General features: G+C 51.1%; 1 protein-coding gene across 1 annotated transcript in view; it reads right to left on the bottom strand.

The window, feature by feature from the left end:
• Window positions 1-18154, bottom strand: part of GLIS1 (GLIS family zinc finger 1) — a gene marked incomplete at its 3' end in the record, with an annotated part of 179481 nt that overhangs the window by 58461 nt on the left and 102866 nt on the right. Inside the window, exons 3-4 of the mRNA XM_080921024.1 lie at window positions 10750-10918; window positions 6430-7318 (exon numbers count right to left, since the gene is read on the bottom strand). Of these exons, the coding sequence (XP_080777150.1) occupies window positions 6430-7318; window positions 10750-10918 (1058 nt within the window). The remainder of the gene's footprint in view (window positions 1-6429; window positions 7319-10749; window positions 10919-18154) is intronic.

The raw sequence follows: 18154 nt of genomic DNA, 5'->3' as shown, positions 1-18154 counted from the left end.
CAGCTTTGGGGCAAAACGGCCCATGGCTCTGCTCCTCTGCCAAGTCTCTGAGGGTTGATCTTCACGTCAACCGGACTGGATTTAGAATCACCATGGAAACACAGCCCTGGTGATGTTGAAGAAGACCCACCTTGAATGTGGGTAACACCATGACATGGGCTGCAGCCTTAGACTGAATTAAAAAAATGAGCAAAGTGGGTACCAGCATTTTTATCTCTCAAGTCTCCTGACCTCAACTCTGTGTAGCAGGTGCCACCACGCTGTCCCACCTCGGTGAACAACTGTTCACTATCTCAGACTGGAAACTCACCCCCTAAGATTATTACTGAGTACTTTATTATTACTGTACACCTTATTACTACTGTATACCTTTTCAAACTGGAAGCTCACTCCTAAGATGTCGTTTGTCAGGCATTTGTCGCAGCAATGGATAAAGTAACATACAATCTCTGAGACAGTGGCACACTAGGAAGCTCCGGGGTGGTGGTGGGGTGGGTTGGGAGGGAACAGCAGGCTCAGGGAAGGGGCTGGACAGGAAGCACTGACCGGGAATATGAGGGAAAAGCAGGAGTCTGCCATGTTGGGAAACACACTGCCGACACAGAAACCAGAAGCCAAGGCTTTAAATGGTGGGAGCCCAGGAAGGGCCTGAGGGACGGGAAGGAGGCAAATGACACAAGACCTCTGGAACTCTCTGGGTGGCTCGGGCCCTGGTGCCTGCTCTGGCCTTGACTCCCTTGTCTCCTAATGAGGTGGACAGGGAACTGACATGAGTCAGGAGAGGTTAGTACCATGGGCACTTCTGGGTGCCAGCTCCCAAACTGTCTGGTCAAAACCATCTCCCTACTCAGGCGCCTTCCAACCCTGGAATGAGGTGACACTCAGGGTGGCACTTGGTGACCTGAGGTGGAGTGTGGCTCTTCCGGACTTCTTGCTGTAGAGTCTCCGGGGCAGAGGTGTTAAAGCACAGCACGCTCTATTACCCAGCCTTCAAACCTGGCTAGGATTCCCAACCTCTGGGCCAGGGGCTTGCTCTCAGGTAACTTTCTGTCCCTTCACAGAGAACACAGAACCCACCAAGTCACAGTCAACTGGCTCTCTTGGCGACGTAGTGGCCTGTCTCCCTATCTGGCTGAGGCTCCTAAACCTAGCTAATTACCCTCTGTGACTGCAGGACCCAGGCAAGGGCCAGGACCCTGAAAGCTTCCAGAATAAGATATTTACTTAATTCCCCATCCAGAGCTGTGGTAGAACATGTCTGGAGTCAGGTTCAAATCCTACTCCTGGTGTCCCAGCCTGAGTGTGAACACTGCTGTTCCCACTGCCCTCCACAACTGTACAATCGGGATGCTAATCTCTATATCCTAGAATACCCTTCCCATCTGCACAGTGGGACGAGATCCCTGTGCCCTGGATGCTCCAAGGATGGGGCTTTGTGTGTGTGTGTGTGTGTGTGTGTGTGTGTGTGTGTGTGTGTGTGTGTAGGTGGGGGAGTAGGTGGGGGAAGGTGTATGTGTGTGTATAGGTAGGTGGGGGTAGGTGTGTTTGTGTGTGTGTGTGTGTGTGTATAGGTGGGGGAGTAGGTGGGGGTAGGTGTATGTGTGTATAGGTAGGTGGGGGTAGGTGTGTTTGTGTGTGTGTGTGTGTGTGTGTAGGTGGGGAAGTAGGTGGGGGTAGGTGTGTGTGTGTGTTTACATGTACCTATGTGATTACATGTGGAGGCCAGGGGTTTACATCAGAACATCTTCCTCAATTGCCTCTCCACTAAACCTGGAGGTTCACCATTTTAGCCAGACTGTCTGGCCAGGGAGTGCTGAGATCTGTCTCCATATCATGTGCTGGTCCCCAGCACTGGGCTTCCAGATGTGTGTGGCCTGCCAGGCTTTGATGTTGCTGCAGCACAGAGCTCAGGTTTGCACGGAGTAAATACTTTTGCCCACTGATCCACTTCCTCAGAAATATCCAAGGAGATTTATAGTGTCCTACCCTCTCGTTCAGCTTGAACTAGGCTATACTTCTGGGCCAGTAGTTCTCAACTTGTGGGTCACTACCCCTTAGGGAGTCAGACGACCCTTTCAAAGGGGTTGCCTAGACCATTGGAAAACACGGATATAATAATTCATATCAGCAGCAAAATTACAGTTATAAAGCAGCATCGGGAATAATTTTATGGTTGGGGGTTACCACAACATGGAGAACTGTCACAGCATTAGGAAGGTTGAGAACCACTGATCTTGGCTCTCCATCCTGGCTCCCTCTCAGCCCTATCAGAATAAGGCAAAACTTATCACTTACAAGCACATGGTGGCGTGCTTTTCACAATGGCAGAATTCCCAAGTTATTTGGGAATTTAATAAAGTCTGGTTCACTAAGAACCTGCCACTTAGAGACTTGAGTCTGTCAGGGAGTTGATCTCTCCTTGTCTAAGGGTCACTTTCTCAGTCTAAACTTCTCCCAGTATTTGCTTATCAGTTTAACCTGATGCATTTGCTGTGCAATTTCAGGCTCCTGGTAACCCTCTCCAGCTCTGCCTCCCCTATATTCTGTCTGCACATATGGGGAAGGACCAACAGACCTGCCCATCTAGACGTTTCAGGGCCCCAGGGAACTCCTGGGATAAGGCTGTGATGGTGTGGTGAGTTGGGGTGTTAGCCTCAAAACTGGGCTCAAAAGCCAGGAGCAAAGCATTTACCCAGGCTCTACCTGTCAAGACTGGACAAGCACTGCTCAAGGAAGAGGCTATACAAGGTAATAAGTGGGGCACACCTAGGCTAGGTGACAGAGAGCCAGCTGTAGCCAGTCTCTGACAGTACTAGCTCCCCTTTTCCTCTTGACCTCCCACAGTGTATGACCCATAGAGGCTGAGCAGCCCCTCTGGACCTTTTAGTTTGTCCAGCTTTGTTCTAAGCGGAGGCTCACGTTGAGTCCATGCAAAAGAATAAGATTCTCAGAATACCCTGCCCCTTTTTACCCTCCCTCCCCAGGCGCCGGAGATCGGTTGTGGGGGAGGGGCACTGCTGAGGCAAAGAGACTAGGAGCAGGAATAAATGTAAGTCTGGGGTGTGTGTGTGTGTGTGTGTGTGTGTCCTTCCAGAAGCCTTTGGGGTTGAGTTTTGCCTTCCTTGGTTCACTCAGGCTCTAACGGTCAGTCATCCAAATGTACCTGGGCCCAACTGGCAAGCAGGAGAGGCGTAAAGGGTGGAGTGCATCTGCCACCTGGGCTGGGTAGGATGGGCACAGCTGCTTACCAGCACAAGACAGACCCGTGCTGGCTCAGCGCAGCACCAGGAAGGATGCTCCCATCAGCAGAGACATCAAGGCAGTAGAGTGTGGTGGGGAGGAAGGGGATTAATCATGCATTCTTCCTGCACCCTGCTAACAACAGGATTATCGCCTCCTGTTATAAATAAGTATTCTACGGTTCAGAGAGGGTGAGTCACGTGTCTGAGTCAGAGCTGACAAATGGCAGAATCAAGTTGGGAGACAGGCATGTGGGACTCTAGGCTTGGGGCTCTGCTCATGTCCCCCGCCCCCATGCAGCACCACAGTGCTGTTAAAACTCTTCACCACAGAAAGGACCATCCTGGGCATCACTGTTATTTTGCAGAGCCTACGGCAGGGAAGGGCTATCCCTAGAAGCTACTGTTCCCCTCTCTGCCCCACGGCTGGCTGCTGGCTTCTGCAGCTCAGACAATAAGGATTCTGACTGTCTGGTGGAACCAACCTAAGAAAGCAGGGGACTAATCTTTTCAAAGTCCACGTCTTCGAGGCGCCTTGTGAGTATTTGGATTGGACGAAGGCTTGTTATGGTAACACAGATGAAGCCACGATTTAATAAGACGGAGACAACAGGGGCAACATGAACCACAACAGGATATTGCAGGGAGATCTAGAAGCTTCCTCAGGCTGCCTGCTACTGAACAGGGCAAGCCCAGCCGCCAGGCAGGACAGGGCTAAGGGAGGGTGGGGTTACCTGAAGGCCAGCAGGATTCAGGTCTAAGGGGCAATGGTGGGGAGCAGGCTCCTGTCTCCATACCCAGGATTCCTGGTACCCGATCGGGCAGAGGCTCCACAGGCTAAATGTAAACCAGCTGCCAGCATGGGGGGTGCTGTAGTTAGATGGGGTGAGGGAAGCTTACCTCATGAAAGCTGTGGAAATGCTGCTGGAGAGATACTAAAAGGATTAACTGCTATTTTAGTGGGCCATTTACTCCTCAATCAAAATGTCTCATCTATTTCCTGTCCTCCAGAGGCCTCAGGTCCAAGATTCCTTTGTCTGTTACAGACAGAGTAGCACAGGCCTGTCATGAGAAATTAATAATTTTACAGGGACAGGAGCTGTTCAATTCACCTGGGTGTGGGCCAGGGTTGGCCGGCTGCCCTGGTTACCTATTCCACCATCAGGAGTGCAGCCTCGGGTGGGACTCCCTAGAGGCTCCCACTGCACAAGGCCTCACCTCACAGTGTCAGCCTGCAAGCCCCAGAGAAGCATCTAAGTTAACAAGGGCACTGCGGTTGACAGGGATGGGAGTCCCATCCCACTCCAGCAATGTAGTGGTATAATTTTGGGAAACTTTTATTATCATGACTACCATTCTGATTCTTAGCCTTTGTTATCTTGTTGCCTCTAGTATTTTCTCTTACTAGCTGTGTGACCTAGAACCAGTTATACAAACTCTCTGACCCTCTTTTTTCCTCATCTGTAAAATGGGGGGGGGGGGGTGAACAGTTCCTATCTACAGAACTGGGGTGAAGACCACATGGAGCTGTGAAGTCACTACTGTGCCAAGAATGTGAGAACTGACCAGACTCATCTGACCTCTGACCTTAGACTCTCCATCTATGAAAGCCCTGAGTTTCACAGTGCCCTGATAAAGACTAAATGCATCCCCAGTAGGCATCAAACACCAACCCCATGAAGCCCTCTGGGCTGACTTCCTGGGACTCTTCAAACTCCATCCAGAGATGTCAAAGCCTGGTCCCTGGTGGCTGGAGGACAAATCCCCAAGGGTGTGGTCTTTCAGGGCAAGGACAATGACAAAGCTAAGTTTAGGTCCCTGGTCTCAGGCTGAGGCTAGAATCAAGTGAGAACCTTGAAGATTCTGAGGCTGCGTTGAGCAACAAGGGCTCCCACTGGACTCAAGGAAGGCCCAGGTCATCTCCCAGGCCACTCCTGGATACTGAGAGCCTGCACACAAGGCCCTAGCACAAGAGGCTGTCAGCCACCTCAGGTTACTCCCTAGGTCCATACAGAAACCATGGCTTCCCAACAGGAAGAAGATGTGATTGACAGCTGCGGCTCTGTGTTTTGGGGAAAAGACAAGGTTGTCTCCTGCAGCCCTGGCCTATTGACTTGTTGATCTTCCCCATCTTGGAGAAGCACATCTTTCATTAGGCCACATGTCTTAAGATCCCCACAGGGATGTGACATCTTCGGGGACTAGCTCAGCCCTCCTGCCTGCATATTCCAAGCCCAAAGACATCAAGTTAAATTCTCCAGCAGCTCAGTGCCCTTCCCCCACACCTCTGCACTGCACAATAGCTCCCAAGTCCCAGTCTCTACCTCCCAGGCTGCCCACCTGTAGCCTGTCTATGAACTGACAGATTTCTTATCTTCAAGACCGAAGAACACACTCAGTCTATGCCCAGTAGCTAGGAAGGGGAGACACGTGTGGTCTGGGCAGTCTGTATTGTTTTATATATATATATCTCAAGCCCCGGCCCTTCATTCCCAGGCTGCTGCTTCTGGTTGGGGAGGGTGGGTGCATGGACTAAGATCCCTCTCCTAGCCTCTGATAGGGCTTTGCGCTACAACGATCACGGAACATGGATGTAGTCAGCCAGACGGGCCCGAGGTCAGGGAACACGTCACTTGTGTGACTCTGCATGCAATGCTCATTCACAATGGTCCTTTCTCCCCAAACCTCTGTCTCAACCTCAGCCAGACACCGATGGTGCTGTGCACAGCCTTATGCTAAGTCTTGACCTCAGCTCTAAGCCTGCCCTAGGGACCCAGTGCCTCTTTACAAAAGTCAACACTGGGAAGCTCAGAAAGCCTAGGAGCCTCTCTTGGGAGTACACTGGGTAAAGGCCAGGGCTGGAGGGAGGCACACTCTCCTCCTCATCTGCCACCATCAGCTGACATGGAAAAGTCTTGTCAGGCTTCCTTTAGGTTCACATAGCATCCGGCATTAGGCCGCATGGCATGCTAAATTACATGTAATACCCATCTGAGGCTTCAGTGTGGGCGACAGGGCACCTAGCAAAAATGGGGTAGTCCTGCCAAGGTTCTCGGTGACAGAAACACACATGGCTATACACTGGCCACACTCACAGCCCTGGACTTTGTGGGAGCCTTGCTCCCAAGGGAATGCAGCGGATGGTACAGCTTGGTGGGAGACCGAGAGGGCCTGGCGGCCCAGGACTCACCATGCACTTGTTGGGCTTCTCGCCCGAGTGTACCCTCATGTGGATGAGCAGCTTGTAGCGGGCATTGAAGGGCTTGTAGCGCCGCACACAACCGGCCCAGAAGCAGGTGAAGTCTTCACCCTTGCGCTGGTCGATGTGGCTCTTCTCGATGTGCCGCACCAGCTCCTCCTGCTGTTCATAGGCTGCACAACAGTCCACCCAGCGGCATGCCTGTCGACCGGTCACCATCCTGCCCGCCAGGCCTAGCCCTAGGCCTCCAAGGCTGGGGCCGGTTGGCAACTGAGACAAGGGGTATGGAGGTGGCAAACCCTGCTGGTGAGGAGCAAAGAGCTCAGAAAACTCGTCCATGGGCTCCTGCTTCAGGAAGCCTGACTTCCGACATGCTTCAAGCTGCAAGCTGCCCTCCTGGCCGTCACTGGATATAGGTCCAGGCCCAGGCCGTGATCGCTTGGGAGGCCCCCCCAGGTCTCCCGGCAAAGGTGGGCTTCGGAGTCCATTTACACAGCTAACTAGAGCTGTCTGGGAGGAGTGGATGGCAGGATTGATATCTGAGGAGGCACAGGGTGAGGAGGAGGCTGAAGAGGTGGGGGGCAGGCCCAGGAAGCAGCATCGTTTCAGGCTGCCCTCAGGGAGGTGGGGTTCATGCTGAGGACCCAGGCTTGAGATGGGTTCATTGCCCAGAAGGTAGCAGGAAGGTGCAGGGTTGGTGAGGCCGCGGCCTGGGAAGTCCAGGTCTGAGTGTAGACCCACGGACGATGGGGCTCGGCAGTGGGTGGGCAGGGGTGTGTGGGTGCTGACCATGGCCTGGTAGTCGGGTAGGGCTTCTTGCTTGATGTGCTGAGCTGCTGGGAGGCTGCCATTCACATATGTAGCCTGAGGTCTGGGTGACCTGGAAGAAAGTGGCCAGAGTGATTATGAAAGGCAGGCAGGCGCTCTCTATGGACAGGTCAGGGCTCCTGGGAAGCAGAGGGCAGACATATGCAGGGGTCTGGGGAGAAGTGGAGGACAGGAAGCAGAACACAGGCAAGACCAGAACTGGTTGTGCCAAGGGCAGGGAAGAGAGGAAGCAGAAGCAAGAAGGGCGTAGCCTGGAGAGAAATGGAGGCAGGAGGCTAACCAGGGCATGAATGAGGAGCCCAGGAAGAACACAACCCCTCGCCAGACCCCAGTCACTATTGCTTCTGACATCATCATGCCTGACTCCCCAGCTTCCCTGGAGTCGGCCTTGACCCTCCACACTGACCTTCAAGTGAGTTCTGTGGGCAAAAGGCTACAGGCATCTTCAGGTCCAGTGGGGTTCAAATTCTTCTTACACGCCCATTAAAATTTTACTTTCTACACTCTTTTCTTCATTTATCGACATCTGACCCTATCCAGCTTGTCTTCCCACAGTTGGTGGGACGAGACAGGAGTCTGAGGCACAGTCACAGCAAGGGGACAAAATTCTTGGCAGGATGGCCCAGAATTCTGAGCTCAGATGTGTGCAAAGCTCAGTTCTTGGGAGAACCATCTGGTTCTGAGGTTGGGATCAGCTTGGTTCTAGTAGGGCAAACTGAGGCAAACTTGCTTCATTCTGGGCAAGTCTGGGGTCTCTATCCCCATCAACCGTGAAGGTGGAAGGACACAGGGTGGGTTGGTCACAGAGGCCATCTTTACCACGGAAGAGAACCCTTCAACCAACAAGATTCACAGGAAACGGGAATCTCTGCACAGACCGGTCCATACTGTGGACGGTGACAAGCTAAGATGGAGGGAGAAATACCAGGGCTACCCTGTCACCAGAAGACTGCAAATGTGAGAGACACAGAGGGTGATGCTGACAGAAACTGCCTGGCCAGTCGTTACAGGAACTGGAGGTCTGGTTATATGCTCAGAGCCTGCTTCCTTATCTGTGAGACAAGAGTCATACCTCTTTATGTAGAAGAGGGAGATGGCTGGGGTTATGAGACCTAGCCCCTGCCCCCTCGGCTCTAGACGACGGGTTAAGAGAATGGAATCGAGGGGAGGGGCAGGAAGGAGAGTCAGAGCCCAAGGCACTCAGAGCTTGGCCTCTCTGACCCTGTATCACCACTGAGTCAGCAGAAGGAATCAGCCTGAGGCTTGGGGGCCACCAGGCCATCATACAGTGGAAGGCCTGGACCAGGAGCCAACTTTCCATCTCCTGTGCAAAACTGACTGCAAGCTCTCCCTGAATGGAAACACAAGATGTCTCTTAGACACTAAACAACTGCCCACTGAGCTCTTTTTCCCTTCCAGAATCTCTGTCGAGAAGCATCCCATCCCCAAAGGCAGGGACACCATTAAGTTCTACTGAAAGAGTCCATGTCTGAGGTGGGAAAGGGTGGTTGGGAGAAGGAGCACCTTTATGGAGGCAATGGGGGGTAGTGGGGATGGGACTGGGGGAAGGGATAACATCTAAAATGTAAATGCAGAGAATATCCAATAAAAAAATTTTTTTTAAAAAGATAAAGAGTCCATGTGTAAGTAGGGGCTTTGTAAATGTAAAGAAAGGAACCCACAGCCGTTGCTTTAGTGGGGCACCACGCTGGCAGAGCCAGGCTGGCAGCGAGGGCAGAGGGAAGCACCAGCCTGCAGCTTTTGCAAATGTCTCTGGGTCAGTGAGCTGACGTCAGCAAAGGAGAACAGTCCAGTAGCTGGCTGAGTTAGGAATGTAAGTGAAAGCCTTCTCAATGGCCCCAGTGGGAAGGGTGGCATGGGTGTGACAGGACCTGGCTTTCTTCTCCCTGCCCTGAGAGGCCTGACAAATGGTTCTGGCTGCTTAAATTAAATTCTCTCTAGAAATTGTGAGTCCAGGGCCCTAAACTCACAGTGGCTAAGAGCCAGGTGCACCAGGTGCCCCACCCCCACCCCGAGAGCTGATTCCGTCTTTCTTAACAGTGGAATAACGGGCATTACGTACTTGGTGCAGGACCAAACCTTTAAAGAATACCTGTGCTACCCAGGTTCGTATCTCGAAGCCACAGTGACACCTGGGTCTTTATGAGTCAGAATCCAAGCATCCTCTCTGCCATATGCCTTTCTGAGAACTGTGTGCTTTAGGGCATCAATGTCCTAAGTCAAAGGTGACTTTTGACCCTTGTCTTAGACTCTTGGCAAAGAAGCTCAACTTGAGGAATCAGCTTTTGCAGTAGAGGATATGTATGGGGGGGGGGGCTCACATCTGGAGGAGGGGTTAGTCCAGGCTTCTGTGGACTAAAGCTTATAACCTCAGTTGAAGACTGAGTGCAGTCACACTCAGCCCAACACAAAGTGCACCCCCATCACCCCTGTCCTCCCTAACAAAGTGTCCTGCCAGAGTCTCAGAGACCAATCCAGGCAACAGTCCCATGTGACTGTCATTAACTAGTAGGCAGCTTGAAGATTAAAAGATACTTATTCCTGTTGTAGACCGGACTGCCCTCCCCCAGTTCATATGTTGGAAGCCTGTGTTTGGAGACAGGGCCTTTAAGGATGCAATTTAAAGCTAAGTGGGGTTCTGAGGGCCCCAATATGTCTGACTCCCTTTTAAGACAGGAGTACAGACCACACAGATAAAGGAATGGTCGTCTGACTGCCTCAAAGTACCCCGAGGAGAGGGGCCAGGAGAGACCAAACCTGTCCACTCCTTGATCTTGGGCTTCTTGCCCTGCTAGAATTATGAGAAATAAATTTCTTTTATTTAAGCCCCTAGTCTATGACATTTATTAGGACAGCCTGGCCAAATGACTATATTCTTTCACAATAGAAGTGATAACAAAAAAGGCCATGGGGAGTTGAAATTCTCAGTGCCTTCCTATCTAGTAATGTTTTCCACTGCTCCTGCAATGGAGATCCTTGCCCCCACATCCAGCAGCAGCCCAGCATGTGGCACAGGGCAGGCACAATGTGGCTGGTGAAGTTGTGGAGTACAAACTAGTATCTGGACAAGGGTCCAGAGCCTCTCACCTGTGAAGCTGCCCCAGGGTGAGTAGTGTGCTTCCAAGGAGACACACAAGTGGAAAGGGTAGGGTCCTAGCAAAGGTTTCCAAACTAAGAACTGTGACTTCTGGCTGGATTTCCTTCCCTAGCCTGCCCACAGCCCTTCTTCCTCCAAGGAAGCTCCTGGTGCCCTGAGACAAGCAACCTCAGCTTGTAAAACAGGAACATGCACATAAGCCATCTTTTTGTCCCTTAGAAGCCCCTGATCAAAAAAGAGAAGCCTACATTAGGTGCCTCTGTGTAACAGACTCGGACAAGGCCCTGGCCCTCTTGTGTCTCAGTTTCTCCGTGTGTCCCCTTAGCCAAGCAGACTAGGATCGGTGGACAGGAACGGGTACATACCTGTTAGGGTGAGAGAAATGCAGTAGCCTCTCACAGACAGGGGGGTGACCCCGAGGTGGTGGGGTCCCTGCAGGAAGAAACAGACCCTGATGGCAGGAGGGGCTGGGACCCTCAGCCAGGTCCAGATCCAGCAGGCTCTTCTCTGAGCTGTGCCCATAGCTCCCGTTCACTAGGGTGAAACAACAGGAAAGAGGAGACAGGTGAGTTGTCACGTTAGTAGGAAGCACGGGGACAGGACTGAGCCCCTGCAGTCATCTGAGCATCCCACATTTGAAGCTCGGGACACCATATTTAATTCCCAAAACCACTTGGCAGGACCAACCCTCAGTTCTCAGGTGTGCATGCACAGGTATGCTAATGCTCAAATGACTACAAGCAGACACTAGATGTCTGTGAATTCAACAACACAATTGTTCTAGAAGCTCAAACACTGGTGAGCCAACCCAGTGGTTCCTTGGAACTCACAAACACTGCCTTGAGATTGGAACTGAGCACGCACAGACTCTAGGCATGGGTTTGGGTTCTGATGTGCTGGACTTGAGGTTGGGGGACAGCCCTGGGTCTGCCTTGGTGGTCGGATCAGCAATGTTCCTTCTACCGGTGGGTTCTGAAACTGCAGATGTTTTGGGTACGTGTACCAAGAGGGAGGTAATAGTGCAACTGCATCTGCTGCCAACTGGTACCAAAGCCTACATCCCAAATCACACCAGAGACAGCCTGGTTATCCACCTCCGTGTCCTGTGATTCTCTGATGGCCCGACTACCCCATACTCCACACCCCTGCCTGCTGCTGTAGGCTCTGTAGATTCCTCAGATGAGGCTGTGCACACGAGATGGCTGTAAGCCTCTCCCATCTTCCCTCAGCCCAGCTGCTCATCTTTGGGGAAAGGCAGTCCATCTGGAAGGTATCCTTTAGGCTGTCTGTTCTAGACCTTTAGGGGTCATGCTTTGGGTCTGGGGATCATGGCATGAGATTCCTCACTTCCCAGAACCCATTCTACAACTCAGGCACATCTCGATGTGTGCCTGACCCTGTGCTCCTCTGGGTCCCGTGAGATGCACAGTCTAGCTAGCACTGATGGGAGCCCCAGGAATGACGAGTGCTCCTAGGTTACACAGCGTTCTGAAACCTTAAAATGCCCTGGATACGGAATAAAATGCTACTGAGCCCAGTCAATTCTGAGCAAGAGGATGGGGGGATTCCCTAAGCTAAGGACAAGGACAGCAATGAGGCCACATGTGACACACTATGAACAAGCCGTGGGTTCCCCACTGCCTGCTTGTTTCTATTTAATACATGGGGGGGAAACAGGCTCATGCATATTACACAGCTAGAAATCTGTGCTGGGCCCCTGTCCTGAGTGTGCCGGACCCTTATCACTGAGTGTGACAACAAGTGGCCTTTTAAGACAGATATCCTTAGTCCTAGCTCAGCTGTCTCTTTAGCACAGGCTATCCCTGTGCCCATGACAGACAGTACTGTCTCCTGGCCCTGAACCACACTTTACAGTGTATAAATGAGAAGCACAGACTTCAAGGCCCTGGGCTGGGTGAGGGCTCAAAATAACATCTGTTTCATGCCATTTCCCTGGCGGCACTGGCCTGTCCTGCTGCGCGGACCGCTCGCTCTGCTGGCTTCAACGGCTGCCCAGCCAGCCTTTCTTAGGGTTATGCTTTAATAACTTGGTTGTTTTTTAATTAAAAAGAAATCCCTGGTAACAAATGTGAATGGCCCGAGTTAATGAGAGCAGGCTGCAGCTCATTTAACTCCGGCTCTGCTTGGCCGTCCTCGCCTTTTCCAGACCATTTCTGCATGTAGTTTTATTGTCCCATTGAGGCAAACCATGGGACCAGCCTCCAAAAAAACTGTGGATAATTTTATGACCATTAATGGCATTTGGAGCAAAGAGCACCACAGGGGGCTGCTCTGCTAGGACCTCTCCAAGATCCTGGAGGTAAGGGTGGTTCTAAGCTTCCTTCTAGGACTTCTTGAGCTCTCTGGGTCATGCACCTCTTCCCGCAAGCACAAGGCAGAGTGCAGAGAAGGAAGGTAAATCCAGGGAGCACCAGTGACTGGCTCAGGGAGCAGTGATGACAGGCCTTTCTCTTCAGGCTTCCTGGTACCCACCCGAGGACAGGCTCATGATGGTTCCCTCCCCCCCAAGATGGGCTGAAGAGACGGAGGGCCTCTGCCCAGGTTCAGGGACACAATCTAAACCCAGACCTCTTGGACTTTGAGACTTGAGTGTTGTTCTGCAGCCTTGTACCCCCAAACAAGTGTTCCCAACCAGGACTCTAGTGAAAGCAGACAGAGCTGGGTTAACTGCTTTGCCAAGGTCACAGAGGAAAGACAGCCTGAGGGGATTAGAGTGTCAGCACCAATGCCTGGGCCTTTTAGCTGCTTCTCTGCTGGAGACAGCAAGAGCATTCCCTGCAATAAACAAACAACCGATGTTGGAAGGGAGGGGAGAGGCTCTGAGGTCAAAGTTGGCACTGGCTGCTGCTGCAAGCCTGTTCAAGTCCTTGTCTCTCGTCCTGGGCCCTGCGGGAAAGTCCGACCTCTGAACTTGGCAGAGCTGAGGTCCAGAGCTGACAATTAGTCACCCAAGGTCACATAGCAACCCACTGGCACAGCTGGAGTGCTAGTCTGTGCCAAGCAGCCCCACATCTCGAACTTCCTGGAAGGCTGGCCATCAAACCAAAGGCTGTAATCTATGCCCCAGAGACACTGCCATTCCTGCCTGCCACACGCTGCAGGTCTGGGACAAATATAGGTCCTGTCTCTTTGTCAGAGTCCTTTTCTCCATCCCCAAGGACACAGTAAGACAAGGCTGGAACTGGCCATGTATTCTGTAGTGTATGAAGAAAACAGCCTCTGAGAGGAGAAGGCCTTGTGCTGCTACACAGCATATTCCCAGCAGAGCCTGGAAGGGCACGTCTGAAACCAAGTAAGAAACTGGTCTCAGTTCCCGGCCTGGCCTCAGTTTTCTTGTCTGTGTAATGGTGCTGACACCTACCTCATAGGGTGGTGGTGACAAGGGAGATAACAGAATGCATATGGCAGACTACGGAGCACTCAAAGAGTAAGAAAGGTGCTATTACTTAGTCTGTGCTTCCAGGGGCTCAGGCAGGGCTGTTAGAGAAGCAGTCTGGGCCTACAGGGTCCACAGACAGACTGAAGGACAAACCCTCAGGCTTAGGGTTCACCAAATGCAGGGCTCAGCCACCTGAACAAAGTCCCAACGAGCCAGCCTGAAGCAAGTAGCTCACACTATATACACAGAAGCTTTCCAAGTTACTGTAGTGCTTGAATGTAAGGTAGAACCACACCCAAGGTGACTCCCACAGGAAGGCAGTTTGGTGCTGAAACTCATTGCCAATCGGCATCCAAGGCCTAGGGGTGCCTCCTGCAGCCGTGCACAGTCACCTGTGAGGACCAGGAAAGTCAACAGGGGAACTGACTTCTGTTTTCCAACAAGCAGATTCTCAGAAGCAACCAGGTACCAGGCCAGAGACAGGCTACGGCACTTCCCAGTTTATAAAAACTTCATAGTCAACTGTGAGCTTCACCACAGTCCCCAGGACCTGGCTAGGCAAGCTCCAAGAGGCATGGAAGTTGCCCAAGTCCACACAGCAAGTGTAGAGTTCAGAAATACTTGACTAAGCCCCACTAGTCAGCCAAGTAATTTTGCATAAGGAAAACCAGCAGACAACCAGTGTGTGATTGGGACTCGGCTCTCCTTAATCTGCCACAGAGGAACCCAAAACAACACAGGAGCAGGTGGGGCTGTGCTTCCAACAGGACTTTATTAGAAAGCAGCTTCCAGGCTCTTGAGATGTGGTAGTTTGGATGTAAAATGTCCCTCACAGGCCCCTGTATTTGAATACTTGGTTCCTAGCTGGTGGTGCAGCTTTAGGAGGTTGTGAAACATTTGGGACACAAGGCATGGCTGGCAGGCTTTTGAGGGCTGCATTGAGGCCTGGCTTCGTCTCAAGCTCTCTGCTGCCATGATGCTCCTGCCTACACACCTTCTCGGTCACGGACATAAGCTGAAATATGTCTTTCTTCCTTTAAAATACTTTGGACAGGTATTTTACCTCACAATAAAGGCAACCATGGCTGTCAGTCTGACAATCACTGAAGGAGCCAGGGATTCAGAGTCCGGAACCTTTATATAATCCTACATCTACAAAGTGGGGAGACATTTAGAGGTGGCACTGACAACGAAAAGTCAATTACTCAGCACAAGGCCAGCGCTGGTGGGAAGAGAGATGGATGGGGTGCTGGCCTGGCTCTAGGGCCCCACAACCCAGGCTCACCCATCTGTCTGGGTAAGCCTATTCTCACAATGTTTCCCCAAGGGACATCCTTACCAATCTAGAGCCCTATGCAAGTTCCTCTCCTCTAGAACATTCCCTGGTCTCAGCCTCTAGGAGCTTCCCTAACACTCAGCGTTTAGCAGCCCTGGTAGTAATTGCTACGTGGGTGTCCTATGCACACATTCCAGGCCTATAGTTCAGCTCACTATCCTCAGAGTTAGATCACACTGCCACCCACCACTGAACTGTAACACTGGCTCCATCTCCCGGGGGGGGGGGGGGGGGAGGCCCATCATAGCCCCAGGGCAAAGATCTTAGTATCTGTCTCTCTCTAACAGACCAACCTTCTCCTTACAGAAGACAGAAGCCCAGTTGAGGAAGGGACTTGTCCATCTTACCCAACAGGTTGGTTCTCTAGACATCTCGCCTTCCTGACGTGCAGCTGGGGCTACTAGAGGAGAGGGAGTAAGAGGTGGATAGTTAGGTGTTTTCCGCACCCCATATTCTAGCAAGATGGGAAGCCGAGGCCCATTTCCTTGCTGGAGTGCTGCGGTATTCACGGCTACCAGGGGGCCTGTAACCGGGACAAGGCCTCCACAGCAGCAGCCCCTGATATTCAGCTCTTGCACCAGGCTTAAAGCTGCCCACTGTCTCTTATCCCAGACCATACGAACCCCATAAACCTCCCCCCCCCTTTAAAGCTAAGCTAGATTTACAGGGACTTGGGTCAATAAAACCTGAGCCAGCTCACCTCAAGATGGCACCTTAAGAGCAAACCCACAGCTCCGTCCCAGGCCAGAAAGGCCTCGAACAGTCCATGATTGTCACACATGTGGCTGTAAACGTGCTGGTGTCCAGACGCACAGGAGGGCTAATTCTTTCCTCACATTGCTACATACTAATTGCAAAACATTTAAAAAATGAAAATGAAGGTAGGCAATAATGAAGTAGTCAATGGCCACTGGTGAGAGAGAGAGAGAGAGGGAGGGAGGGAGGGAGAGAGAGAGAGAGAGAGAGAGAGAGAGAGAGAGAGAGAGAGAGGGAGAGAGTTCTTCCCCATGTATCTGCACACAGCTTTTACTTGTAAAAAATCAGAATGATAAAATAATTAACACACTCTCCTGTCCTGTCTTTTTCTAACCATTTCTAATGACGAATACCAAAGTAGATGACATGCCTGTCACATGCCATGTCCTGTGTGCTTGGCTCTGTCCATGGGCTTTGGGCTGTGTGTGTCTATGGGCTGTGTCTATGGTCACACCACTGTAAACAGCTGGGGGCATACAAGATGAACTCCATCATCCCCGGAGAGCTGTTCCATGGCAGGGCCTTCGGGCAGACAAAGCCATCACTCTCTCGGTGTGAGCTTCCTGTGGCTGTTACCAGCACCATAGTCAGAGTGGCCGAACAACTGGAGTTTATTTCCCCTTCAGTTTAGAGACCAGAAGTCTTAGATTAGGGTTCTAGGCAGTTTGGGTTCCAGTGAAGGCTGTTTTTTTTTGGTTTTTTTTGCAGCTTGCAGAAACTATTATCCCAACATGGGCTCGCACGGTCTGGTGTCTTCTTATGAACACAGTAGTTCTGCTGCTCAGAATCCTGCACTTATGAACCCATCTAACCTCAATTACTTTCCTACCGTTCCTACCGCAAACACCCACACTGGGGGTTAGGACTTCAACATGTGAACCTGGAGGAAGAGAATACACCCAGTCCACGACCCCCAGTACCCAATCCGTCCTTTCCCCTTGCTAATAGAGGTAGGAAAGAAGATGGACTGTATTTATTGATCTTAAAAAGGAGATAGGAGAGTCTGGCTGATTCGATGGCTGTTCTGATCAGGTTTCCATCTTGGCTTTGCTATTTAGGAGCCCTGTGACCTTGTGTAGAACACATGCTTTCTCTTCTCCATGGAACGGCTTATGAAGCTAAAACCACCACACACTACAGGAGGGGTGCCCAGTGCAGAGCCTGACAGGCCCTTGTGTTCTCCTTATGCCCATGCCAATCTCTCAGCCAGGGGTTAGTGCAGGCATATAATACAAGTTGGTTTAGGTCAGAAGCCTGGAGCTTCTACTTCCTGACCCAGGAGGGAGCGTCCCTGCTCTCCCACATGGAGTGGGTAGCTCTGGGAATGAAGTCATCTTGTTTAAGGGGACGTCATTGTGTCTCAGGGAGAATCAGTGTGAGGACAGTATCAGTAAACCAGCACCTCAAGCAGAACAGCCAATCAACATTCAGCACCCGTGGGTAGATAACATCTCACAGTGTTTAACACCCTTTACAACAACAACAAAAAAAGACCTTGTTAATACAATATTCTATGAAATCACTTTTATGCACTCTGGTAACCTTTCTAATGTGAATATTTAGTCCACTTACACCAGTTATATTTAATATAGTCACCACATGTTCTGAATTAAATCTATACTCTTACTATTTATTTGTCCTACCTATTCTGTATTTTTTCCTCTTCACTCTCAACTTCATTCATATTACATGGTTTTCATTATTCTGTTTTCTGCCTGTTAGCTTATCATACACAACTTCCTCTACTTTTAAGTTACCCTGACGTATTACCATATAACAGATTTTTTTTCCTACTTCTTTGGCAGGGCAAGAGCACAGGGCTCAACTCTGTCCATCCTACCAATAGCACATCTCATTTATATTCACCCCCTTTGCTTTAATTCTATTATTCTATCCCATGTTCCTGTGTCTTCTGATTCTGTATTGGATTTCCCCACTCCTGGTCCTAATTCCTGTACCCGTGGATTTCTGTGGCTGTTTGTAGCTTATCCTTTTCTGCTAGGGTGCCACTATTGGGGGGCTCTAGTTGAAGGCATGGGATGCCAGGCTCTTCCTTCTTGACTCTGAACTTCAATATCTGTCTTCCTAGAACTGGAAGCCATTGAAAGTTCACCTCGCTTCCCACCCTCTGACTGCCACATGCTCCTCATATCCTCATCCGTTGCCTGTGCCACCTTTGCACCAGCCAACATGAGTGGGAGGAAAAGAGAACATGAAATGACAGAGTAAGATTCCAGCACATCTGTCTCCCTGGGAACTTAGCCTTATCCTGGTAGCC

The sequence above is a fragment of the Micromys minutus genome, assembly GCF_963924665.1.
Source record: "Micromys minutus genome assembly, chromosome: 9".
NCBI classification, from domain to species: domain Eukaryota; kingdom Metazoa; phylum Chordata; class Mammalia; order Rodentia; family Muridae; genus Micromys; species Micromys minutus.
This window is presented reverse-complemented; position numbering and strand designations above follow the sequence as displayed.